The sequence below is a fragment of the Pristis pectinata genome, chromosome 24 (genome assembly GCF_009764475.1).
Source record: "Pristis pectinata isolate sPriPec2 chromosome 24, sPriPec2.1.pri, whole genome shotgun sequence".
Taxonomy (NCBI): domain Eukaryota; kingdom Metazoa; phylum Chordata; class Chondrichthyes; order Rhinopristiformes; family Pristidae; genus Pristis; species Pristis pectinata.
The window spans coordinates 33,976,211-34,001,892 of NC_067428.1; the positions used below are offsets into that span (position 1 = coordinate 33,976,211).

At 46.2% G+C, this 25,682-nt stretch overlaps 1 protein-coding gene across 1 annotated transcript in view; it reads left to right on the forward strand.

Moving 5' to 3' along the window:
* The window catches only part of myo1f (myosin IF), a 121,935-nt gene that overhangs the window by 60,817 nt on the left and 35,436 nt on the right, over nucleotides 1–25,682 (forward strand). The window contains exons 7-15 of the mRNA XM_052037594.1: nucleotides 1,149–1,280; nucleotides 2,881–3,015; nucleotides 5,708–5,840; nucleotides 8,809–9,005; nucleotides 12,559–12,639; nucleotides 15,471–15,557; nucleotides 16,562–16,645; nucleotides 18,298–18,465; nucleotides 22,001–22,086. Of these exons, the coding sequence (XP_051893554.1) occupies nucleotides 1,149–1,280; nucleotides 2,881–3,015; nucleotides 5,708–5,840; nucleotides 8,809–9,005; nucleotides 12,559–12,639; nucleotides 15,471–15,557; nucleotides 16,562–16,645; nucleotides 18,298–18,465; nucleotides 22,001–22,086 (1,103 nt within the window). The remainder of the gene's footprint in view (nucleotides 1–1,148; nucleotides 1,281–2,880; nucleotides 3,016–5,707; nucleotides 5,841–8,808; nucleotides 9,006–12,558; nucleotides 12,640–15,470; nucleotides 15,558–16,561; nucleotides 16,646–18,297; nucleotides 18,466–22,000; nucleotides 22,087–25,682) is intronic.

Sequence of the window (25,682 nt, forward strand, 5' to 3'; positions counted from 1 at the left end):
CCACACACCCACCAGCCACATTCCCATCAATTCCCTCAGGTCCCTTGTAAATCTTTCCCCTTTCACTTTAAACCTGTGCCCTCTAGTTTTGGATTCCTCTACCCTGGGGAAAAGACTTTGGCTATTCCCCTTATGATTTTACAAACCTCCATAAGGTCACCCCTCAGCATCCTCCACGCCAGGTACAAAAGTGCACGCCTCTCCAGACCCCCTTATAACCCAAGCCCCCCAGTGCCGGTAACATCCTCATAAATCTTTGCTGCACCAGTTTAATGACTTCCTTCCTACAGCAGGGCGACCAGAACTGTACACAGAACTACAAATGTGGCCTTACCCACAACTGGTACAGCTGTAACACAACGTCCCAACTCCTGTACTCAATATTCTGACTGATGAAGGCCGGCGTGCTAACTACCTTCTTCACTACCCTGTCTACCTGTGTTGTCACTTTCAAGGAGCCATGTAGCTGCACCCTAGGTCTCTCTATTCTCCAACACTCCTCAGGGCCCTAGCATTTACTGTGTAAGTCCTGCCCTGATTTGTCTTACCAAAATGCAACACCTCTAATTTATCTGAATTGATAAAAGAAATCCTATGGAACTTCAAGAGTATCCACAAAATTTTCACCCCCTAGTTAGAATTCAGGAAATGTGCCTACTTTACCACTGGTACCCTGCAACTTCCCAGTGACTTAAAATGAATCTGCACTGTTAACAGAGCAGAGAGAGGCAGCGTGAACTTAAATTAGTGATAATATTCAAAATTCCCGCAGCACTCTGGGTGTGGTGGACCCACTGTCTTACTGCCCACCCACTGCACGTGAGCCCCATCCCACACCCTCTTTGATAAAATGCAAAATGCTGGAGGTTCTCATCCACTCAGACAATATTTGTGGAGAGAGTGGACATTTTGTGTTGAAGTCATTACTACCTGGCTCTGTGCTAAGGGTGTGGTGTCCGTGCAAGCTGCTTCCCTGGTTCAGTGAAAGTCACTTGTGGTCCTGATATACACTCCGGCTGTAAGGAAAATTGGTCATTTTAAGATATTGTTATACATTATGTTGCACGGTGTGTGTATGTCTGTGTATGTGTGTGAGCTGGCCTATATTTGTGTTTAAATCGTATCTTCTTGTATTATTTCCTCCTTAGGGAAAATATGTTGAAATTCAGTTCAGTCGTGGTGGTGAACCAGATGGAGGCAAAATCTCAAACTTTCTGCTGGAGAAGTCCCGAGTTGTGAATCAGAATGAGAATGAGAGGAACTTCCACATTTACTATCAGGTTCCTTCACTTCCTTCCAGATCTAAAACACAAACACATTCCCTCTGTGTAAGAGAACATGCAAGGCGGTGGTTATGCAGGGATAATGGATCCGCAATGGATACACAGCAAGAATTCAGATAATCTTATAACCAAGAGTGAGGTTTGAATATTTTGCAGCAGTTAAACAAAATCTTGAGAAAGTGATAGTTCAGGAAAAGTTGTACTTACCTCCCGAACCATACCTAAACATATGGAAAGTTTCAGAAGGTAGAGGTAGGCTCAGAAAGTGGCCCCAAAGGTGTCCACTGCAACTCGGTGCAGAGAACAGGGAAAAATTCAGTTTGGAAGGGCAGACAGGATGAAAGTAGAAAATACTGGAGTGTGTCAGGGGAGAGAGAGCGAGTCCGAGCACATCTAAAGAGAGCCGTGAAGCTGGGATGTCCCACCCACCATCAGCAGGTACGTATCCTGGAGTTACCGCCACAACACACATCACCCGTCAAACCTTCGCTGGTGCCTGTCAAACCTTGGTGGCTTTCAGCAGTCGGGTCCACCGTGACCCCAGCCAGTGACTGCGGGAGTGCGTGACCGTGACCCCAGCCAGTGACTGCGGGAGTGCGTGACCGTGTCCCCAGCCAGTGACTGCGGGAGTGCGTGACCGTGTCCCCAGCCAGTGACTGCGGGAGTGCGTGACCGTGTCCCCAGCCAGTGACTGCGGGAGTGCGTGACCGTGTCCCCAGCCAGTGACTGCGGGAGTGCGTGAGCAGCCCTCACACAAGCCGATGGCGCTAAGGCTGATGATACACCCAGGAAAGCAGCATTTCAGCTTCTCGGGCACTGCTGAAACCTACTTCAGACAGGCCCGTCGCACCAATCACCCTAATATCAATCTCCCCGAGAATGCTTCAGGGGTCTGCTGGAGATGTCAATCTATGTTGGCTTCTACTGCCTACCCTGGTGCTTGCAAAGTGTGAAAAGAGAGAGAAATGGGGTGGAGAAAATACCAGACTGAGGGGAGAGTTACTTGTAATGTTGTAATGTTACCCAGAAACAGTGATGCAGCAGGTTCAACCCTGACCACCAGTGCTATTTGTGTGGAGTTTGCACCTTCTCCCTATGACCGCCTGGGAATCCCCCCAGCGCTCCAGTTCCCCCCAGTGCTCCAATCCCCAAAGACGTGGGGATTGGCAGGTTAATTGGCCACTGGAGGGAAATGGACAGTTGACATTTCAGGCTGAGACCCTTCATCTGATCTGCCTCTCAGCACCACCCACCCCTCCCCGCTCCTAGATCCACCTATTGCTTGCCAGCTCTTGCCCCAACCCTCCCCCTCACCTCTTTACACTGGCGCTCCCAGCTCCACTCTTTCAGTCCAGATGAAGGGTCTTGACCCGAAACATCAACTGTCCGTTTCCCTCCACAGATGCTGCCTGACCCACTGGGTTCCTCCAGCAGTTTGTTTTTAGCTCATTTCTTTGTGTACTGTATTTATGGTGCTGTACGGACAGTTGTGGTGTCTATAGTGTGATTGCAATCATATGGCAGGACAGATTCAGTTCAATACCTTGGAACCTGTGTGGGTGAGAGGTAAATCCAGGGTTCACTTTTTCTTCAATAGTTGCTGGAAGGTGCATCCCGGGAGCAGGTCGAAAACCTGGGTATTGCTGATCCTACCTATTACTTCTACCTAAACCAGTCAGGCACCTACAAAGTGGATGGGACAGATGACAAGAAAGAGTTCACTGAAACAATGGTAAATGTCTGTAGTGTTATTTTTGTCTTGAACTGAGCTGCACGGCTATCCAGAATGTAGCCACATCTGTTTAAATTGTATAATTAGTTCACAAGTGTTAAGATAAGATTTCTTTATTAGTCACATGTACATGAAAACACACAGTGAAATGCATCTTTTGCGTAGAGTGTTCTGGGGGCAGCCCGCAAGTGTCGCCATGCTTCCGGTGCCAACATAGCATGCCCACAACTTCCTAACCCGTATGTCTTTGGAATGTGGGAGGAAACCGGAGCACCCGGAGGAAACCCACACAGTCACGGGGAGAACATATAAATTCCTTACAGACAGCGGTGGGAATTCAACCCAGGTCACTGGTGCTGTAATAACATCACACTAACCATTACACTACCATTGGAAATAAAAATGGACATTGTGACTCATGTTGACAGCTGGTGTTCAGTTCCTCCTGAAATCTAGGTCTAATAGATTGAATCAAGAGACTTTTCTCACACTTGTTCACCCCACTACATGCTAGACTCAGCAAGGTTCCTGTACTCACCCTCCAGTGCCAGCATTCCCGAGAGACTGGACCTACCGACCTTTGTCACCTCCTTCCTCTGATGACCCTGTGGGGTGAACGCTAAGGCTTTGCTGCTGTGCCCAATGCTTCACATGTTCCGTCAATTGCTCCCCCTCGGCAATGGTGATCACCATTTTACTTTACCGCTGTGATCCATTTTAATATCAGTGACAATGAATAACCTGCCAGTCAGCAACTGTCATGAGAACAGACAGGTCAACGTTTAATTTGGAAAGGGTTGTTGAGTTCCGAGATCTTAACTTCACAGACACTGACTATTTTCTGTTTTTTTCTCAACATTGTGTTTTTTTTTACATTTGCCACTTTTTTGACTGTAATAAGGAGTTAGGACAGACAGGGTGAACCATTCAGCCCCTCAAACCTGTTCTGCATTCAGTCAGACCTTGGCTATTCCCCACATTAACTTCAGACACTCGCCTTGTTCCATAACTCGCCATGACACAAATTGCCAGCTTCAGTTTTGAAATTTTCAACTGACCGGCTTAAACAATTTTTGGGGGAGAGGTTCTCAGATTTCCACTATGTTTTGTGATAAGGAATGCTGTCTGATATCACCATGAAGGATTTAGCTCCAACTCTTTGTTCTGGACTGGACTGTCCTGTCAGGGGATATAACTTCTCCCTACCTAAGAAAATCTTCTAAACATCCTGAACAAGTGATTAAAATTTCCTCCACCGTTCTCTATCCAAAGGGTTGCAAGTGAACTCTTTGCAGCGTACCTTCGAGGTTTAACTTTTCACGTCAGTGACCCTGAGCTGGATCCTCCAAGGCCAATGTTTCCATCCCAAGCTGTGGTGCCCAGAACTGAGTGTGCTGCTTCCAGTGGGCTCCCACCACAGCTCTGAGCATCTGTAACTTGATTTCTACATCTTTGTATTCTAACCACTTGAGAAGCCCAGGATTACATTAGCCTTTTTAACTATTTATTGTTCAACTACCGTGGCTTTTAGTGGTCTGTGTATTTAGTCTCTGAGATCTCTCAGTCCCATACTACAGGCCTGTTGCCACGTAGCAAATATTCCAAGCTTGGGTTCAAAGCCAATGACCTCACATTTCCTTTGCCCACAGGATTTGTCCATTTATTTAATCCATTATTGAACCTTTGTAACAGTCTGCTCCTGTCTGCACTAATCACTGCGCAACTTACTTAAGATCAGCAGCAAACCTTGATGGGAAAAGCTGTGGTATCAGCACCAATCCCTGGGACATGACTAGTCCGATGCTGCCAAATGGAGAACCTACCTCCCACCACTGCATCAGCACCCCTGTTCCTTGCCTCCTAATCCATTCACTATTCAATCCAACACCAGTTTTAAGTATTCTCATTTTTTTCTATTGATCCTTCGTGTAGAACCTTATCAAATAATTCTGCAAATCAACACAAGACCCAGAGCCAGTCGCTGCCATGTGAGTTGCTCCTCAGAGTGGCTCATTTAGACCCATTACAATTTATGTTGTTCTCTCAAACTAGAGCACATTTGTCCAAATGGCCAGCTCAATCTGTTCCTAATCTGTGCTGCTTTTCCAGACAGCACTGCAGAGTAATAATGTGCACACGTCAGCTTCATACGTTCTGCAAAGTGGGAGTGAGGTACCACAGAACACGTCAGCCAGTGGGTCAGAAGTATTGGGCCACAATTACTAATCGTAACAGTTGCTTTTATTATTTTCTTCATATTCGTAAATGGATTCTCTTTAACCTACCGATTGTGCCAAAGATTTCCCATCAGACATTTTTGCCTAATGTACAATTAGACCTGCCAACCGTCCTGAAAGAGAAAAATGTTTGTAAAAGTTATGACATCATTGACATTTGTCTGATCTGTATTTGATACCTACCCCCAGTCAAAGCAATCTTCTAAGGTGATAGTTAAATAGTTTACTAGGTTGTGTCAATCTTCTCTTTACAAACTCATAATTAACTTACTCAGAAAATATAAGTGATTTGTTTGTGATATTTGTGAAATTTGCTGAATTGTAAAATTAAAGAAAGTAACACCAAACCAATGAAAAGTTTTTAACTCCAAATTGACTTTATTCTGTTTCAAATAGATTTGATCTGAACTTTAACCCTACAAACTAATTACAAAAGTTAATTCTCTTCCCCTTAGAATGCTATGCAAGTCATTGGTATTCCAGCAGATGTTCAGCTGATGGTGCTGCAGATTATTGCTGGAATTCTACACCTTGGAAACATCAGTTTTGTTGAAGTTGGGAATTACGCTGAAGTGGAGAATGAAGCTCGTGAGCAAAAATTATTTCTAAATATTTTGATATTTATTTCCTTTGTGATGACGAGCGGTGTTAGCAGCGAGCCGTGGTTCAGGAAAAAAGAAGGCAGCATATTTTTTTCCTTTTTTTGCTTAACCTTCCTTTTTCTCTCTGGCAGTGGAGACATTCCCAGCTGGCCTCGTTCTCCTGCTCTGCATTTCACAACTCCCACATTCTTTTGTCCATGTTCTCGCTCTCTAACTGCTCCCAGTCAGTCATTGAGCAGAGCCTGGTCCAACCACATAAATGCCACAGCCAAGAAAGCGCACGTGTCTCTACTTCCTCAGGAAATTGGACGTGTCCCCTTTGATCCTCACCAATTTTTATCGATGCACCATAGAAAGCATCCTATTCATGCATCACGGCTTGGTACGGCAACTGCTCTGCCCAAGACCACAAGAAACTGCAGAGAATTGTGGACACAGCCCAACACATCACGGAAACCAGCCTCCCCTCCATGGACTCTGTCTACACTTCTCACTGCCTTGGTAAAGCAGCCGGCATAATCAAAGACCCCACTCTCCCCGGACATTCTCTCTTCTCCCCTCTCCCATCAGGCAGAAGATACAAAAGCCTGAAAGCACGTACCCCCAGGCTCAAGGACAGCTTCTATCCCGCCGTTATGAGACTATTGACTGTTTCCCTAGTACGATAAGGTGGACTCTTGACCTCTCAATCTACCTTGTTATAACCTTACACCTTATTGTCTGCCTGCACGGCACTTTCTCTGTCACTGCAACACTTTATTCTGCATTCTGTTTTTGCTTTTCTCTTGTACTATCTCAATGCACTGCTGTAATGAAATGATCTGTATAGCTGGCATGCAAATCAAAATGTTTCACTGCACCTCGGTATGTGTGACAATAATAAACAATTTACCAATTTATGATGCAGCTTATCCCCATCATCACCCTGGCTTTACCCCCTCAGGGACACCCCATTCCCCACCCTCCCTGCAGCTTAATGACCTCCTTTTGTCTCCTTTCCAGTTCTGACGAAGGGTCTCCAACCTGAAATGTTAACTTTTTCTCTTCCCATGGATGCAGCCTGACCTGTTGAGTGTTTCAGCATTTTCTGGTTTTGCCTCAGGAGTATTTTGTTGGCCCAACCATCTTCAGCTGCTTCACAAATGCTTCAACCCACATCATCAGCTCTGGGGAAACAAAGGACTGCAGATGCTGGAATCTAGATTAAAAACACGATGATGCTGGAGGAACTCAGTAGGCCAGGCAGCATCCGTGGAGAAAACCAGGCGGTCAACGTTTCAGTCCTGAAGAAGGGTCCTGCCCCAAAACGTTGACCACCTTCTTTTCTCCATGGATGCTGCCCGACCTGCTGAGCATCATCGTGTTTTTCAGCATCAGATCTGGGACTGGTTATTTCCAGGCTCAGTAGCTGCTTCAACAATGAACGAGCACATTCCAACCTCAGCTGACTCAGCTGTCAGAGAGCAGATGCCATTGACAGAGAGGTCCAGTGCTGGTAACAACCAGTTCAGCCAGCTCTCCCTGACTGCCAACATCATCCCGAGGTCCCCACTACAACATCTGAACAATAACCAGCTTATTAGGGCCAGAGTTAGATCCTTTGATGGTTCCTCACCACCTTTCCATCACCCAGGAGGCACAAGCCAAGAGAGAAGTGGAATATTCCTCCGGAGCAGCTCTTAAGAAGCTCCACCCCAATCGGGACAAGTCTGTTCTTTAGATTAGTGTTGCAAGAACTCAGTATAATTCCCACCAGTGCTATTCCACAATGCAGGAAGAAAATGCCAGAAACACTCAGCGGGTCAGGCAGCATCTGTGCAAAGAAATCGAGTTAACGTTTACGGTCTTCTCCTTACCGTCACTCAAAGAGTGACCGATGTCGAGATTTTAGAATGGTTGATTGCTGTAGTAACTCATAAGGAACTTGATGTTATAATAGAAAGTTGTGGGTCTTCATGAATGCAAAGGCAGTTGGACAATGGCTTCCTTCAGCTGTTTTTCCTTGATCTGATCAGTTACATGTTACCATTATCAGCTAAGCCACCAGAGGAACGATTGTTGTTGTCCACTGAACACACAACAGATGAGTTCTGGAGACCTACATAAAGAAATGGAAAGGAAGAAAATGTTATTAAACTGGAGAGGGTTCAAAACAGATTTGCAAGGATGTTACCAGGACTGGAGTGCTTGGGCTATAAGGAGAGGCTGGACAGGCTGGGACTGTTTTCCCTGGAGTGTAGGTGGCTGAGGGGTGACCTTATAGAGGTTTATAAATTCATGAGGGGCATAGATAAGGTGAATGGCCAAAGTCTTTTCCCTAGAATAGGGGAGTCTGAAACTAGAGGCATAGATTTAAAGTGAGAGGGGAAAGATTTAAAAGGAAACTGAGGGGCAACTTTTTCACACAGAGGGTGGTGAGTATACAGATACATAACAAGCTGCCAGAGGAAGTGGTGGATGCAGGTACAATTATGACATTTAAAAGACATTTGGACAGGTACACGGATAGGAAAGGTTTGAGGGGATATGGGCCAAAGGCAGGCAAATGGGACTCGCTCAGTTAGGCATCTTGGTCAACATCAGCAAGTTGAGCCGAAGGGCCTGTTTCCACGCTGTATAACTATGAAAGTGGCCCATCAGGTAGAAGACACAGGAGCCTGAAGGCACGTACCACCACACATAAACCAATACCAATACCAAAAATGGATCTGTGTAGTATCAGCATAAAAAAACAATCTGATTTCCTTAGCCCGTATCAGCCCAGTTCATCAAACATTTTTGTGAATATCCAGGCTTAAAGGACAAATTAAAAAAATATCTTTGCTTTGTCTAGCAGGAAGTAATTGCTATTCCTGACACTTTGTTCATCAGTTCTTATTTAAATAATAATTATTGACTTGTTGCTGGTGTAGAAACCTTGGATGATTGATTGACCTTCTTCTCTTTCCACAAAGACTTGGCCTTCCCTGCGTTCCTGCTGGGAATCGACCAAATGAAACTGAGGGAGAAGGTGACCAGCAGGAAAATGGACAGTAAGTGGGGAGGCAAGACGGAGTCCATCAACATGACCCTCAACGTAGAACAGGCAGGTTACACCCGGGATGCCTTGGCCAAAGCTCTCTATGCACGACTATTTGACTACTTGGTGGATGTAAGTATTTCTCAAACGATGACTAATCTGTTACTGATTCTTGTTTTGTGTAAAGTAAAATTGTCAGTTATACGCAGTGACCTACAGGTGGGTCATTAACACCTGGGCACAAGGTGAAAGGATTTTCTGCCCATCGTTGCAGTTTGGGCAGGATTACAGCCGTCTCCAGGTAATACACACATCCAATGAGTGGTGTTTCAAACCTTGGTTACTTCATCTTAAATCACATCACTCTGCTTAAATCAGAAATATCGTTTTACCTGCTGTTGGGAATGGTTGGTGTGTTCCTTTCAAATATTTCATGTGAAAATAGATCCATTATAACATCACTTAAGCAACAAGATCTTTTATTTTTTAACAGAACTAAAATTCATTGAATTTCAGAGGGACCATATTCACAAAATGCACTGAACATTGAACACCAGTTCCAATTAGAGGCAGTGGAAACCTGAGCAGTCTGTTTAGCCATTTGACCATTTTCTGCCATCATGTAGGTCACAGCTGTTTCTACCCTCACTACATACACTCACCTTTGTTCCTTGCCACTCAATACACTTATCTAACAAAATGCTGTGGATCTAATTCCTATTGATCTGGCATGCACATTGTTTTTGGGGAAGGTGATCAAGACACTCTCCCATTGTTTGAGCTTCAAATTCCTAGATGTAAATGTGCCACCCTTCACCTGACCATCCCTTCACAACCACCTGCTGAAATTTTGTTCACCTTTATTTGCAAAGTGTTCAGACCCTCAGTTTCTCACGTTCAATCTCAGGACACCACCCCCTTCAACTGATCTTCAACTTCAAGGTTGGTAGCTCCCTGGTCTCATCTTCCCTCTTATATCATGCAGTGATATTTGCAATTTTCCAGTGTAAAGCACTGTTCCTCAGCCAAGAGACATTTTCAAAATTATGACTGATGAATCTATCTTTTCCTTACCTATCTAGTTCACCGGTTTGGAACAATTTAAGTCTAGAGATTTGTCCATTGCGAGCACCATTCCTGTGTCTGCTACCTTTTTGGTTAAATGTTTAAACCAATAAGTTTCTACCCATCATTTCCTTTGAATTCCTGTAATTTTCTTCTCTTCCTGTACACTGGAAATGAAAACCAAGCACCAAGTCTGAGATTTTCCAGTATCTGTTCCATCACCAGAGTGCCTGGAATACAGTGCCGGGGGTGGTCGTGGAGGGTGATACAATAGGGATATTTAAAAGACTCCTAGATAGGCACATGGATATAAGAGAAATGAAGGGTTATCACAAGATCACAAGATCACAAGACAAGGGAGCAGAAGCAGGCCATTCGGCCCATCGAGTCTGCTCCAAGGAAAAGGGAAATAGAAATGAGAAATGGGGAATGGGGAAAGAAGAAGAAGAAAAAAAAACTATTCTAATCCCAATTACCGGCTTTATCCCCATATCCCTTGATATCCTGACTATTTAGATATCTATCTATCTCCTCCTTGAACGCCCCCACTGACCTGGCTTCCACTGCTGTACGTGGCAAGGAGTTCCACAAATTCACCACCCTCTGGCTAAAGAAATTTTTCCTCATCTCTGTTTTGAAACTGTACCCTCTAATTCTAAGATTGTGCCCTCTGGTCCTGGACTCACCCACCAAGGGAAACAGCCTAGCCACATCTACTCTGTCCTTTCCTATCAATATTTTAAATGTCGCTATGAGGTCCCCTCTCATTCTTCTGTACTCCAGCGAGTACAGTCCAAGAGCCGACAAACGCTCCTCATACTTAAGCCCTTTCATTCCTGGAATCATCCTCGTAAATCTCCTCTGAACCCTCTCCAACGTCAGCACATCCTTCCTAAGATGTGGGGCCCAAAACGGCGCACAATATTCCAAATGAGGCCTCACTAGTGCCCCGTAGAGCCTCATTAACACTTCCTTACTTTTATACACTATACCTCTCGAAATGAATGCCAACATAGCATTCGCTTTCTTTACCACCGATCCGACCTGGTGGTTAACCTTTAAGGTATCCTGCACGAGTACCCCCAAGTCCCTTTGTACTTCCGTGCTTTGGATTTTCTCTCCTCCTAGATAATAATCTGCCCGCTTATTTCTGCTTCCAAAGTGTACAACTGCACATTTCCCTACATTGAATCTCATCTGCCATTTCCTTGCCCATTCTCCTAAACTGTCTAGGTCCCTCTGCAACCTTCCTATCTCTTCAATACTCCCTACTCCTCCCCCTATCTTGGTGTCATCTGCAAACTTAGCCACGAAACCATTTATTCCATCATCCAAATCGCTGTGGGCTGTGTACAAGGGAAGGGTTAGATTGATCATGGAGTAGGTTTGTATTGGTCGGCACAACATCGTGGGCTGAAGGGCCTGTACTGTGCTGTGTTGTTCTATGTTCTTAATATCACCAGTATTCACCTCCTGGGTAGCACATTCTCATTCCCTACTATCTTCTTCCTGATGTTCGACGGAAATCTCCTTGCTTTCATATTTCTTTTAGACATTTTCATACCCCCCTTTTACATCTTTTATTACTTGCTTCTGAACTCTTTGTGACTTGTATCTGTCCCAGTCCACTGAATTTCAATCTTGTCTTTCACACTTTAGCTCGACTATTTCATGCCGACATTGTGGCTTCTGTTGTGTGGCAGATATGGAGTGTTGCCATGGTGTTGCTGTGTGCTGTTTAATGATGAGGTGGAGAACATCAGAAACCATAATATTAGATGCTTAATTAATTATAATTTTTATCTGTATCCTGAGATTAGATGAAAACAATCAAAGCAGTTGCTTCTTAAAATAGTTCTGTGACTTAAATTTGTGTGAGCATTTCATAGTTTGTTCATGATTCTTTTTTAATCACTAAGTTGGAGAATGTTATTCCTGGCAAACTAAGTCACTGGAAATAACATCAAACAGCTCAGCACACAGAGAGTGGCCGTGTGGTCTTCCCTCCCTGACAAAGTGTGATTCAGGCCTGGCCTTAATGTGGTGTTATGTGGTCTGCTCCTGTGGGTGTCCACAGCCGTTCTTGTACTCTGTGAGCACCAGGAACTGGAGTGAGGCTTCTCGGTCCCGTTCATCCAGGGTCCCGACAGTCAGTAGCCTTTTGCTCCATCAGTAAGGACTGTGTTTGAACACAGACTGCAGATGTGGAACAGCAGTTTAATCCGCTGTGCTGCCCAACCTGATTGAAAACCCAACTTAAAATGCGTTTCCCAACTAAATGGCCAAGCAGCACAGAATGGGATTCAGGCTTTGTTATTCAGCAATGAACAATTCCTCCATCACCTCTAAATATCCCAATGCAGGGTTTCGACCTGAAGTGTCGACAATTCCTTTCCTCCCACAGATGCCGCTCGATCTGCTGAGTTCCTCCAGCAGAGTGTTTATTATCTCTAAATAACTGCTGGTTCACCAGGACTGTGGCATTGAAGTGTTGTGCAACAGACTCGTGCTACAAGTACTTTCCAAACTGGAACATTTGATGCAGGCTCACTTGTTCCACTGAAGTACCCAATCATTTTAATTCTTCATGTCGTGACCACGTGTTCCTCCTTCATTTTAGGCTGTCAACAAAGCGATGCAGAAACCATATGAGGAATACAGTATAGGGGTGCTGGATATTTACGGCTTTGAAATTTTCCAGGTAAGGTATAAAAATCCAATCCCACAGTTTTCTGCAAAAACCTTGGAATTGCTTCCATTCCAAAACTCTGCTTCTCCCAATTGCAAATAGAAATGAAGTTGCAGGTGATTTCAGTAAAACTTCATCCCCAACTCATTGCAAAAACAGTAGACACATGTTGAATTGTTGTTCTGTGAGGGTCTGTGTCGTTTGGTTAAAGGTTGTGTGGAGGGTTTCGGGGATGGTAATTTTAATATTGTCCATCCAGCAAAAACAGGCATGTGGTTGGACAGCCAAAGATCATCCATGGGACTTACCTGGCATAATCTTCCTGCAACCTCTGATTTTATTCTCCCTTCTCAGTGGAAAAACATGGGATTGGATGAGTTTCTGACAAAGAGAGATTGGGTAGGATATCCCTCAAGGAGCGCTTATTCCAGTCCTGGCCTGGGATACCCAAAGTTACAACCACCAGGTCCTCCAGACCCCATTCCAACCCCTCTCCGAATGCTCCCTGCCTCTCAATCCACTGGTTCTGCCAAACATCTCTCCTCACTCAGAGCGCAGTGTGCAATCTCCCAGACCACACACTGCCAAGGTGGAGACACACTAACACATTGGTAGCACATTTGTCCAGGTTACATTTCAACCTGTTACTGACACCTGTCTGAACACGTAGTGGCATTGTCTGTGAGCACAATGATATCATCAGCTAAATCCTGGACTTGGGAATATTTCAGTCTGTGAAAGAAATTCCTCAAACGGCACTGTTTCGGAGTGGTGAGAGCGCCACTGCAGTTGGTGTGTGGTCGAGACACCAGAGACAGCAGATGCTGCAATCTGCAGCCACACACAAAGTGCTGGAGGAACTCAGTGGGTCGGGCAGCGTCTGTGGAGGGAAATGGACAGTCGATGTTTTGGGGTGAAACCCTTCATCTGGATGGAGTTGAATCCGGGTGAAGAGTCTCGACCCAAAACATCGACTGTCCATTTCCCTCCACAGACGCTGCCCGACCCCCTATTTCCTCCTGCATCTTGTGTGTTGGTGTGTGGTCCCCAGGCCATGATGTTCTACAGAGTGTGGGGCCCAAGTTCTTGTGTGTTACAGGATCATTCTTACAACAGACGCACTCCAAACACCTCTCCTCTGTGGTGTCCTATCCCACACACTTGGGCAGCCGAATATTCGTGGAAGCAAACTTCAGAAGCAGAACTTACCCCACACAAGGCACAATGCTGCACACTCAGACCCCAGGCAAGGCACAACGCTGCACGCTCAGACCCCAGGCAAGGCACAACGCTGCACGCTCAGACCCCAGGCAAGGCACAACGCTGCACGCTCAGACCCCAGGCAAGGCACAACGCTGCACGCTCAGACCCCAGGCAAGGCACAACGCTGCACGCTCAGACCCCAGGCAAGGCACAACGCTGCACGCTCAGACCCCAGGCAAGGCACAACGCTGCACGCTCAGACCCCAGGCAAGGCACAACGCTGCACGCTCAGACCCCAGGCAAGGCACAACGCTGCACGCTCAGACCCCAGGCAAGGCACAACGCTGCACGCTCAGACCCCAGGCAAGGCACAACGCTGCACGCTCAGACCCCAGGCAAGGCACAACGCTGCACGCTCAGACCCCAGGCAAGGCACAACGCTGCACGCTCAGACCCCAGGCAAGGCACAACGCTGCACGCTCAGACCCCAGGCAAGGCACAACGCTGCACGCTCAGACCCCACGCAAGGCACAACGCTGCACACTCAGACCCCACGCAAGGCACAACGCTGCATACTCAGACCCCAGGCAAGGCACAACGCTGCACGCTCAGACCCCAGGCAAGGCACAACGCTGCACACTCAGACACCGCAGCACAGGTCCCACCTGAAGACTTCCCTGAGCACGCCGTCAGTTACAGGGTTCTGATCAATTAGAAAATTACCTTGAATCAAATTTTATGTTGTTGAAATATGATTGGATGAGGAAATGTGCCCCAAGTGGGAGATGAGGTAACCCAGGTGACCCTGGAGTGTGAGCTGATCAGAAGGAGGACTCCTGGAATGAGAACTGTGAACAGAAAGAAAGTCGTCATCAGTCCTGATGAAGGGTCTCGACCCGAAATGTCGATTTATTCCAGTCCTGGCCTGGGATACCCAAAGTTCCAACCACTAGGTCCTCCAGAACCCATTCCAACCCCTCTCCGAAATGCTGTTCCCTGCCTCTCAATCCACCGGTTCTGCTGAATGTGTTTATTTCCCTCCACGGATGCTGCCTGACCTGCTGAGTTCCTCCAGCACTGTGTGTGTTGCCCCAGATTCCAGCAGCTGCAGAATCTCTGTCATCATCATTTTCCCTTTTAACAGACATTTTTTCCTGCTGACTTTCCTCTTTATATTTTAAGGCTGTGATGTTTGTTCCCCTCTTGGTTTCCCACGGTTGTGGTTATTTAATTGAAAACTTAGATGATGCCCATCTTAAGCTGCATGACCTGTGGGTGCCGCTGCAGTGCAGCAGGTAGTGCCGCTGCCTCACCACTCGGGTGACCCAGGTTCAATCCCGACCTCTGGTGCTGTCTGTGTGGAGTTCCCACGTTCTCTCTGAGAGTGCATGGGTTTCCCACGGGTGCTCTGGTTTCCTCCTACATCCCAAAGACTATTGGCCGCTGTAAGTTACCCCTAGTGTACACGGGGGAAAGGAGGAGCAAGGAGAGTTGGTTGGCATGTGAGAGAGAGGTTAGAGGAAGTGGGGGCCTGCGATGGCTGGGATATTTCAAGAGCTAGCATAGATTAGATGGGCCAAATGGAACTCCTTCTGTGCCATGAGAATACCTGAGAATAATACCTTCCTTCTCTCTCACAGAGAAATGGGTTTGAACAGTTCTGCATTAATTTTGTAAATGAGAAGCTTCAACAGATTTTCATTGAATTAACTCTGAAAGCTGAACAGGTAAGAAAGTTACTGCCTTTAAAATGCCAAGCATTGCCAATCTATCTGTAACATTCACGTATCTGAGTAAAACGATCGGGCTTCTGTACTTTGTCTCTAAAAGGATACTAAACTTAATTAAAAGTGGTTGAAATCCTACAGCGTGGTGCAATGGTTATGACCCACATGTGACTGAGTCTGTGCGAAAGGTGTTCAGTGAGACAAGCCAGAGACCAGGGTGTGGATTGCAGAGTCCCCTGGAGCCTCAGTGTGTCTGACACACTGCTGTACAGAAGAACAGCAACTGTACGATGTTCCCAGCCTGCAGCCCTGCTGAATGGCGACTCGTCATCGAGTCTGGAATCCAGGAACTTCTCTCCCTCCCGGCCTCTTCCCCATGTGACCCCTGACCCACAAGTCAGAGCTGAGAAAGATGAATATAAATATTTAGTCATTCAATACGCTCATTAAACTCTGTATCATTCTAGTTTTGGTACATTACAGCCACCTACTGTTTTGGCAGCCACTTCCTTCAAGACCTGAGGATGCAGTCAGTCAGGTCCAGGGGACTTGTTGAGCTCTGGCCCTATCAGTTTGCCCAGTCCTCTTACTCCCTCCCCAGAGCCCCTGACTATCTATCACCATTGAATGTTCTTGTGTTCTCCAGGAAGATCGATCCAAAATAATTACTTAGAATCTCTACTATTTCTCGGTGTCCGTTTATTAACCTTCCAATCACATCCTCATTAGTAAATCACACCAAGCTTCATTAATGATGCTGGTGCAAGTTTACATTTTGCAGACATTTCTCATAGATTATCCAGGATAGGGCAATATTAAACAGCTGCAAATCCCGAGGAGTCATCCTTCGCACTTAAGCTGATACCAGGTTCACCCCAGTTCACCAATGTTTATTCAGTTGTATCGTAGAAGTAGTTTGAAGTTAAACATGGGGAAAGTGTTCTAATGGTGCCGGTGCCTAGTTCCCAGCCCTGATGAAACATATGCGTCTGTCTGGTCAACAGGAGGAGTATGTACAAGAGGGGATAAAGTGGACTCCTATTGAGTACTTCAATAACAAAGTTGTATGTGACCTGATCGAAAACAAGGTAAGTCATTTTCCCAAATAAGGACAGAAAATGCTGGAAATACTCAGCAGATCAGGCAGGATCTGTGGAGAGGGAAGATCAATGGGTGTGCTTTTTATCAACTTCATTGAGGAATTTATCAAACCGTTCCACATGAAGACAAGGGATAAGGTCCCTCAGTTTTTTAAACCATGGGATAGAAGCTTATCAACGTTTAGTGGAAAGGCTGATGTTTGAATTTAGTGGTTATTTAGCAGATATGTTGAATGGGCTGGAATGTGAGGCTGGTGAAGGAAGTGTCAGAGAGTGTGGGGGTACTGAACGGCAGCCTTTCACACTCTCACTTCAGTTTCTTTCCCATTGAAGTCGGCTCCAGCTGACTCCATCTTTTTCTATTTCCAGAATTTTCCAGCAAACCTTTTGAAGGATCCCCCCCCACCCACCCCCCCCCCATTACAATTTAAGTGTCTTTAGTGGTGATGAAGGGATAAGGTGGGGGAGGGGAGGGCAGTCATTCTCCTTCAGGACCTGGCAGGGTGCTGAACACCACCACTTACCCTACCCCCCTCCCCACCCCCTCCCCCCCACCCCCTCCCCACCCCCTCCCCACCCCCTCCCCACCCCTCTCCACCCCTTTCCCCAACCCCCTCCCCACCCCCTCCCCCCACCCCCTCCCCACCCCCTCCCCACCCCTCTCCACCCCTTTCCCCAACCCCCTCCCCATTCCCCTCCCCAGCCCCCATCCCCTTCCCACCTCCCTTCCCACCCCCCTCCCCCCCCATCCCCACCCCCCTCCCCACCCCCTTCACAGAGCTGGAGGACATTGAGTGACTGATTCTGATGTAACATTTCTATAATATTTGGAGCACTATCTCTGCGTTAAACTCGTAATATGTGTGCAGATGAGTAGGGATCATACAGCATTTGTCACAAACTATCTCAACAAATACTCAGAAGTTCAAGTTTAACTGCATCCCATCACTTGCCTGTGGGACAATACTGTGAAGAGGTCACACAGGGGCCGGCAGATGCTGGAGTCTGGAGCAAAAAACAAACAGCTGGAGGAATTCAGGGGTCGGGCAGCATCTGTGGGGATAGAGGGATGGTCAACACTTCGGGTCACTTTGGTTTTTGAACGTGAATGGGTCCAGGTCTGTTTTCCAGTCTTAAGATTCAAGTGGAATTAATGCAATTTAAACAGTTTCCTTCTGGGTCATGTGAATTCCTTTGTACTTCCTCGCCATTCTGGAATTCATTCCCTGACGACCATTATTGTAGAACACAAGAACACAGGAGGAGGCCACTTGGCCCCTCAAACCTGCCCTACCATTCACTATGATCACAGCCTCAGGTCCTCTTCTGTGCCAGTTCCCCACAGCCCTCAACTCCCCCATCCTTCAAATATTTATCTGTCTCCATTTTAAACAGATCCAGTGATCTGACCTCCCCCACCCTCAGCAGCAGGGAATACCAGAGGTTCATCACCCTCTGGGAGAAGAAATTTCTACACACCTCAGTTATAGATGGCTGGCCCCTTACTTTCAGCTGTATCCTCTCATTCGTGACTCTCCCACTAGTGAAAGTTAGGAGCTACTTGTTGGATCGTGGCATCCAAAGTGACCTCCCTTTCTGGTCCTCAATGTGCACAGTGGAACTTGTGTTCTTATTTCCAGAGTCCACCTGGAATTATGTGTGTCCTGGATGATGTTTGTGCCACCATGCATGCCACAGGAGAAGGGGCAGATGCAACCTTATTACAGAAACTCCAGGCTGCAGTCGGAGGCCACGAACATTTTAACAGCTGGAACCAAGGATTTATAATCCATCACTACGCCGGAAAGGTAATCCATATTCGTGTACTATCCAATATTTCTGTAGAAGTAATATTCCTGTATTGGCATTTGAATATCATGTTTTATCCACAATCCAATTTCCTTTAAGCCGTTTTTTTTAACCTGATTGAAGCAGAGGAAATAAGCATTGTAAACCTTGACTTGCAATTCATTCTTCTAACCTCAAGCCAAGAGGAAGTTCTACGAGTTGAAAAGGTAAGAATTACTCAATGACAATGAACAAAAGAAACAAACAAAGAATGTTTGAACCCGAGACCAACAAATGGAAGAGACAATGCCACAATAAGTAGGGTTTCCGCTGAAGTTTCATTGAGTAACGCATTTGCAGGGTGACACTGAGAAATGTTCTCTGGTCTCTGCTGTGCCCATACTCTCAACCACTGTGGGGTTTTCTGTTCACTTTGAAGCTTTCCAGCCAGGGAAAGAGTTGATCGGCTGGGTTTCCTGCTCTTCATCATTATGCACTGACCTTTAAACGTGTGGACGTGGAGTAACAGTCGGGTCAAGATAAACTTGCCTCCACCACAACAGAGCTAACCAAAGCTCACACGTGAAAAGTATTCATACGGATGAGATACTCACGGTTCCCACATCTGCAGAATCTGTAGTAAAGTGAAAAACCTGTGAAAAGAGAGAAACTCGGATATAAAGGGAAAGATAATGCAGAGGGGATATCTTGATAGGATGAAGGTTTGAACTCTGACAAGATATCCGTTCCAGGAACACTGGATTCAGCAACTTTATTTACTGATGATGCTGGATTCAGCAGCTGGCCCTGCTCGTTGACAGGGTGTAGATTCAGCCCCAGCTGGAGAACAGCTGTGAGAGACAACAGAGACTGCAGATACTGGAATCTGGAGCAACACACAATCTGCTGGAGGAACTCAGCGGGTTGAGCAGCATCTGTGGGAGGAAAGGAACTGTCAACATTTTGGCTCAAAACCCTGAATCAGCTGTGAGCTTCAATTCCAAACACAGAAGTGGGAGTGTTGGGCCATTTCTGTGCCAGCAGATCCAACGATGAAAACTCAAGAGACTGCAGATGCTGGAACTGGGAGCAAAAAATGAGCTGCTGCGGGAACTCAGCAGGTCGGGCAGCATCTGTGGAGGGATATGGACAGTCGACGTTTCGGGTCGAGACCCTTCATCTGGACTCTGGTTTAAGCCAGAAACGTTAAGGAACAAATTTGCTTAAAGCAAGATTCTTTGGGAATCAGATTAAAGAGACACAGCTTTGAAATTTAAACAAGAGTTGACCTCTTCTCTTGAGTCAGTTTTCGACAGAGCAATAGCACAAACCCACCTTCCTCATTTCCCTCACCTCTTCGGTTAACAGAAACCTCTCGACATTGGAGGTAACGTTAATGATTGACCAACATCCACTGATGCTTGTGGCATTCTGAACTTTGCTCTAGTTTTTAGGTTGTGTCCCCAAATATTTTATTTTTTAATCAATGTCAATATTACTCAATATGTATCCTATCAGTAACATAGAGAGATACAGCAGGCCCACTGAGTCTGTGCCAACCTCCAACCACACATTTACACTAAGCCTACATTAATTCCTGCTTGAAGATTCTCCCCACATTTTCCTCAGCTCCCCCCAGGTTCCACTATTCACCTACCACTAGGGGCAATTGTACATTGGCCAATTAACCTACCAACCTGCACGTCGTTGGGGTGTGGCAGGAAGTTGGAACACCCAGGGGAAACCCACCTGGTGACAGAGAGACATGCAAACTCCACACAGTCAGGACCCGAGGTCAGGATTGAACCCAGGACTCTGGTGCTGTCAGGCAACATCACTGTGCCACCTGTTCCCCTACCAGTGTATTCCACCAATTCTCCATTGTAGCTTAGTCATGCCTTAACCTTACAAATTCCCGAAATTCTAACTTGGATTGTGGTATCCCTTCTCACTGAGGGAACATTCTAGTAAATCTACGCACTCCTCAAACTCCTCCACCCCAAGGCCATTCGATCCATCTGAAGGTGTGATGTACAGAACTGAACACCCATCAGTTGCTATTCAACCAGAACTCTGTAGAGCTGTAGAAAAACATTCAACCCCTCTGGTACTCTGGAGTAAAATCCAGCATTGCATTCGCCTTTTTGATGACCTTCTACTTGCCAACATTGCTACCCAGTTTCCACAGTTCTGCCCTTCCACTTGGTCCATGAAGCTTCGAACCACACAGCTGCCCATCCTTCTGCCAGATGTGCGGCTCTTGATCCCATCATCAGAGTCGCTGATACCTGGGCCCCAAGCAGAACCCCATAAAACATCAAAATGCAAACAGAAAATGCAGGGGATACTCAACAGGTCAGGCAGCATCTGTGAAGAGAGGAACAGAGATGACATCTCAGGTCAATGACCCTTCATCAGAACTGTGAAGAGTTCAAAGTCAAACCTGTTTTAAGTCGCAGAGAAGAGGGCAGAGTGGGGGGAAATGTCTGTGACAGGATGGAAACCAAGAGAGGCCGACTGACAGGTGGTGGGGCTGGCTGAGAGACAGTGGGGAGAGAAGACTAAGAAACAGTGTTGGGACTATGAGACACAGAACCCTGCAGATACTGGAAACCTGAATTAAATGAGAAATGCTGGAAATACTCAGCAGGTCAGGCATCGTCTGCGGAGAGAGAAACAGAGTCAATGCCGTAACTCTGGGACATGAGAAAATCTCGGAAATTGGAAGGACAGGATGTCCCCAGAAGAATCCTAGCTCCAGGACGTGGGAGGAAGGTTCTCTCAGGCTCCTTCCCTGCCCAACAGACAACCAAACTGAACAAGCGTTCTGCTTGTCAGATGCAACGTGTAAGGTGAGAAGGTCGATTGGTGGCACAGGTTGTGGGGAAGGGGTGAGGTGTTCGGGTGTTAGTGGGATATCCAGTGGCGGTCGTGGGGGGGGATTGTGAAGCTGGTTTCTGTGCATGATTCACTTATTGGGCTCAGGAGGAAGGACCAGTTCCTCCTGACCATGGATGCTGCTGCTTCTCCCCCCAAGAGTAGGGAAGATGCTCAAGATGGTGCCGGAGTGTGGTAACTCGTTGCAAGTTGCTCTCTGTAGATCCACTCATTACTCCTATTATAATCATTCTGCTCTTTTAGACTCCTGCCACTGTTCCACCTTGTTCTATCTCGATGCACTGTGTACTGAATTGACCTGTACGAACGGTACACAAGGCAAGTTTTTCCACAGTACCTCGGTACATGTGACAATAATAAACCAATTCCAATTATTGGCCTCTCTTCATCCTTCCTCATTACATTCACGAGGGTGGGCTTGAGGACTATTTGGGGGTTAATACAGGGGCGTGAATCCGGGCTAAGTCTGGTGAACCCACCAAGCACCTCTTCCTCTTCAACAGAAAGGGGCGGAGGATCACATTTAACAAGTGGAGGAGAATTTCACCCTCAGAAGCCTAAAGGTTTAAAGTAAGAGACATGGGGAGTGAGAGTAAAAGGAACATTTATTTGCTGGAGATTGCAGATCTGAGTTTTGTTTGAACTGTTTCACTGCAGGTATCCTATGATGTAAATGGATTTTGTGAGCGCAACAGAGATGTCCTCTTCACCGATCTGATAGAACTAATGCAAACCAGTGAATTGTAGGTTATTAACCTTCCATCACTTGTATTCGTGAAAATAAGTTATTTGTTTCCATTTTTGAAAACTCTATAACTTTCACATTAAGTCTGTAGTTTCTCTTGTAGCGTGTCAGTAATCTTTTATACCTGTGCTCTGACATCGATGTAAGTGAACACCCAGTCACAAACACAATAATTGCTTGGTCCACTCAAGGTGAGGAATTGTTGTTGAAGCTCAAAGCATTAATATGTGTTCCTCTATTTAAACCAATGTTAATTCTTGTTAAAATATCATGAAGAATAATATCAAATGCTCAGATCCAATCATCATCCACCAACATCAGCCAGTGTGTCAGGAACACTTTGGGAATATTCTCTCTGCTTGATATTTCCAGCAACAGGAAATGTCAAGTATGCAACAATCCAAACAAATTATAATCAAAGGTCCTCTCAACTCAAATGTCCTTCAAAATTAGCTCCAGTCATAACCTTTCTAAATGGCTATTTTACTGAAAATACTCCACCATTGTTAAAAATATTCATTCTTAGAGGACACACTGTTTGGAAGCCGGAAAACAGTCTATGATCTATGTAAAGATCTTCTCCAAGTAATCAATTCTGAAGCTTGTTCTGCCTTATTTATACGGTTGGTGTTCGACATTTCCCAGTTGTGTGTTCTATTTGACTTAAAGTGAATGCTATTTATGAAGCCATGTTAACTCTGGGGCGGACTCTGGTCCTGTGTGGTGTAATGTACTTGTGCAGGAGTGGGATTTTCCTGTTTTACATCCACAGCTTCCCTGCTGATTTGGTGCACAAGCACTGGGTTTGAACATCCGACAGTCTGGGACCAGAGAACACGTTTTGAGAAGAAGGGGGTTGGCAGTTCAGGACTGAGATAAGGAAACATCTGTCACATCTGTCACAACTCTAAACCTTGTGCTTTACATCCAACAGAGTATTGTAGAAATTGGGTCACTCTTGCAACATAGAAAGCCTGGCGACCGATGAGTGCACGGCTGACTCAGCCAGTGTGATGATGACCGCTCCCTTTCAGTGAGCTTGATTAGTTAAGGAACAAGTGTTGGGTGGAACAACAACAACAACCTCCCTTCATGTAGCCACAACTCCCAGGTGCTGTTGGAAACTTCTTCTCACCTGACCATCGTCTCATTTTTGTCCTTCCCTTGCTTCACACCACAGGTTCCTGAACGTTTCCCTGCCCTGACCCTCCACCACTGTAGGAGAAATCTGTTTGTCTCTTTCCTGCCCCCAGCACAAACGTGGCATTTTGTACCTTCCTTGGTCCATCTCCTATTGCTGTTTCTGTGCCTCTCCCTTCCATACTCTCCCTTTCCCCCTCTGTCCCTCTCCCTGAGGTTGTTGGCCAGGACTTGACTCAAGGCCATCAATATTTGGCCCTTTGAGCCTGTCCCGTCATCCAATGACTTCCCAGCTCAGTACCATCTTTCTGAAAAATCCCCACGTCCCTCGATTCCCTTCATATACAGAAATCGATCAATCTCCGTTTAGGAATCCCTCTAGGGTAGAGAATTCACCACCCTCAGAGTGAAGAAATGTTTCCTTATCTCAGTCCTGAAGAACCATCCCCTTATTTTCAGACAGTGTCCCTTGGGCCAGGACTGTCACGCCCCTTAACAATGTTGTCAGTTTGGATGAGATCTCTTCTCAAAGTTCTGGAGAATACAGTCCCACTCTGCTCAGCCTCTCTGCTGCCATACCCACCATCCCAGGAACCAGACTGGTGAATCTTCTCTGCACTCCCTCTAATTGTCGGTATATCCTTTCCTATGTAAGGCGACCAAAACAGGGCACAGCGTTCCAGGAGAGACACGAGGCTGTAGACTCTGGAATCTGGAGCAACAAACAATCTGCTGGAGGAACTCAGCGGGTCGAGCAGCATCTGTGGGGAGAGAGGAATTATGTGGCATCCTGACCTGAAACATCGACTATTCCTTCCCCCCACAGATGCTGCTCGACCCACTGAGTTCCTCCAGCAGATTGTTTTTTGCTCCACAACACTCCAGGTGCAGTCTCGCAGCAGTTCCTTGCTCCTGTTATCAAATCCTTTTATTATAAAAGACAACATATCATCTGCCCTCCGAACTGCCTGATGTACTTTGCATCCTGCCTTGTGTCCAAGCACAACATCCCTCACCATTCAATGGATGCTCTGTGTTTCTGCTGTGTTCACCTCGGTGACGACCGTACATTTTTCCACATTTATATTCCATTTGCCATGTTTTGTACAGTCCTTCTGTTTGTCCAAACTCCCCGAAGCCTCTTCACATCCTTCTCTCAATCCCATCTAATTTAATATCATTAGCACTTGGAAATGTGACATTTGGTCCCCTCAGCCAAATCATTGACTGTGAATGTCTGGGTCCAAGCACTGACCACTGCGACACTCTACTGACCACTGCGACACTCTACTGACCACTGCGGCACTCTACTGATCACTGCGACACTCCACTGACCACTGCGACACTCCACTGATCACTGCGGCACTCCACTGATCACTGCGACACTCTACTGACCACTGCGACACTCCACTGATCACTGTGACACTCCACTGATCACTGCGACACTCTACTGACCACTGCGACACTCCACTGATCACTGCGACACTCCACTGATCACTGTGACACTCCACTGACCACTGCGACACTCCACTGATCACTGCGACACTCCACTGATCACTGTGACACTCCACTGATCACTGCGACACTCCACTGATCACTGCGACACTCTACTGATCACTGTGACACTCCACTGATCACTGTGACACTCTACTGATCACTGCCGGGAAGCCTGAGAAAGATTTGTTTATTCCTGATCTTTGTTTTCGTTCGGTTACCCCAGTCCCTCAATCTAGCCCAGTGCATTACCCTAAACGCACTTGCGAGAACTAACCAACTCCAGTGTGGGACTTTATTGAAAGTCTTCTAAAAATCCAAATTCAGCTCATCTCCCTTACCTGTTCTACTGATCACATTCTCAAAGAGCTCCGGGAGATTAGTCAAAGGGATTCTCCTTACAGAACACAGAACTCTACAGCACAGGAACAGACCCTTCAGCCCACAATGTCCGTGCCTAAAATGATGCCCTTGTGACAGTACACAATCTATATCCCCCCATTCCCTGCATATTCATGTACTTATTTAAAAGCCTCTTAAATGTCTGATCAGGAGCAGTCCAGGCACCCACCACTCTCTTTGTAAAAGAATTGTCCTGCGCATCTCCTTTAAACTTTCCCCCTCTCACCTTAAAGATATGCCCTCTAGTATTTGACATTTCTACCCTAGGAAAAAAAATACTCACCGTCTACCCTATCTGTGCCTCTCATAATTTTATAAACTTCTCTATCAGGTCACCCCTCAGCCTCTGATGTTCCAGAGAAAACAATCCAAGTTTGTCCAACCCCTTGTAGCGCATACCATCTGATCTAGGCAGCTTTTATAAACGTCTTCTGCATCCTGTCTAAAGCCTCCACATCCTTCCTGTAACAGGGCGAGCAGAACTGCACACAATACTCCAAGTGCAGCTTAACTAAAGTGAACTGCAACAAGACTTCCTGACTTTTATATTCAGTGCCC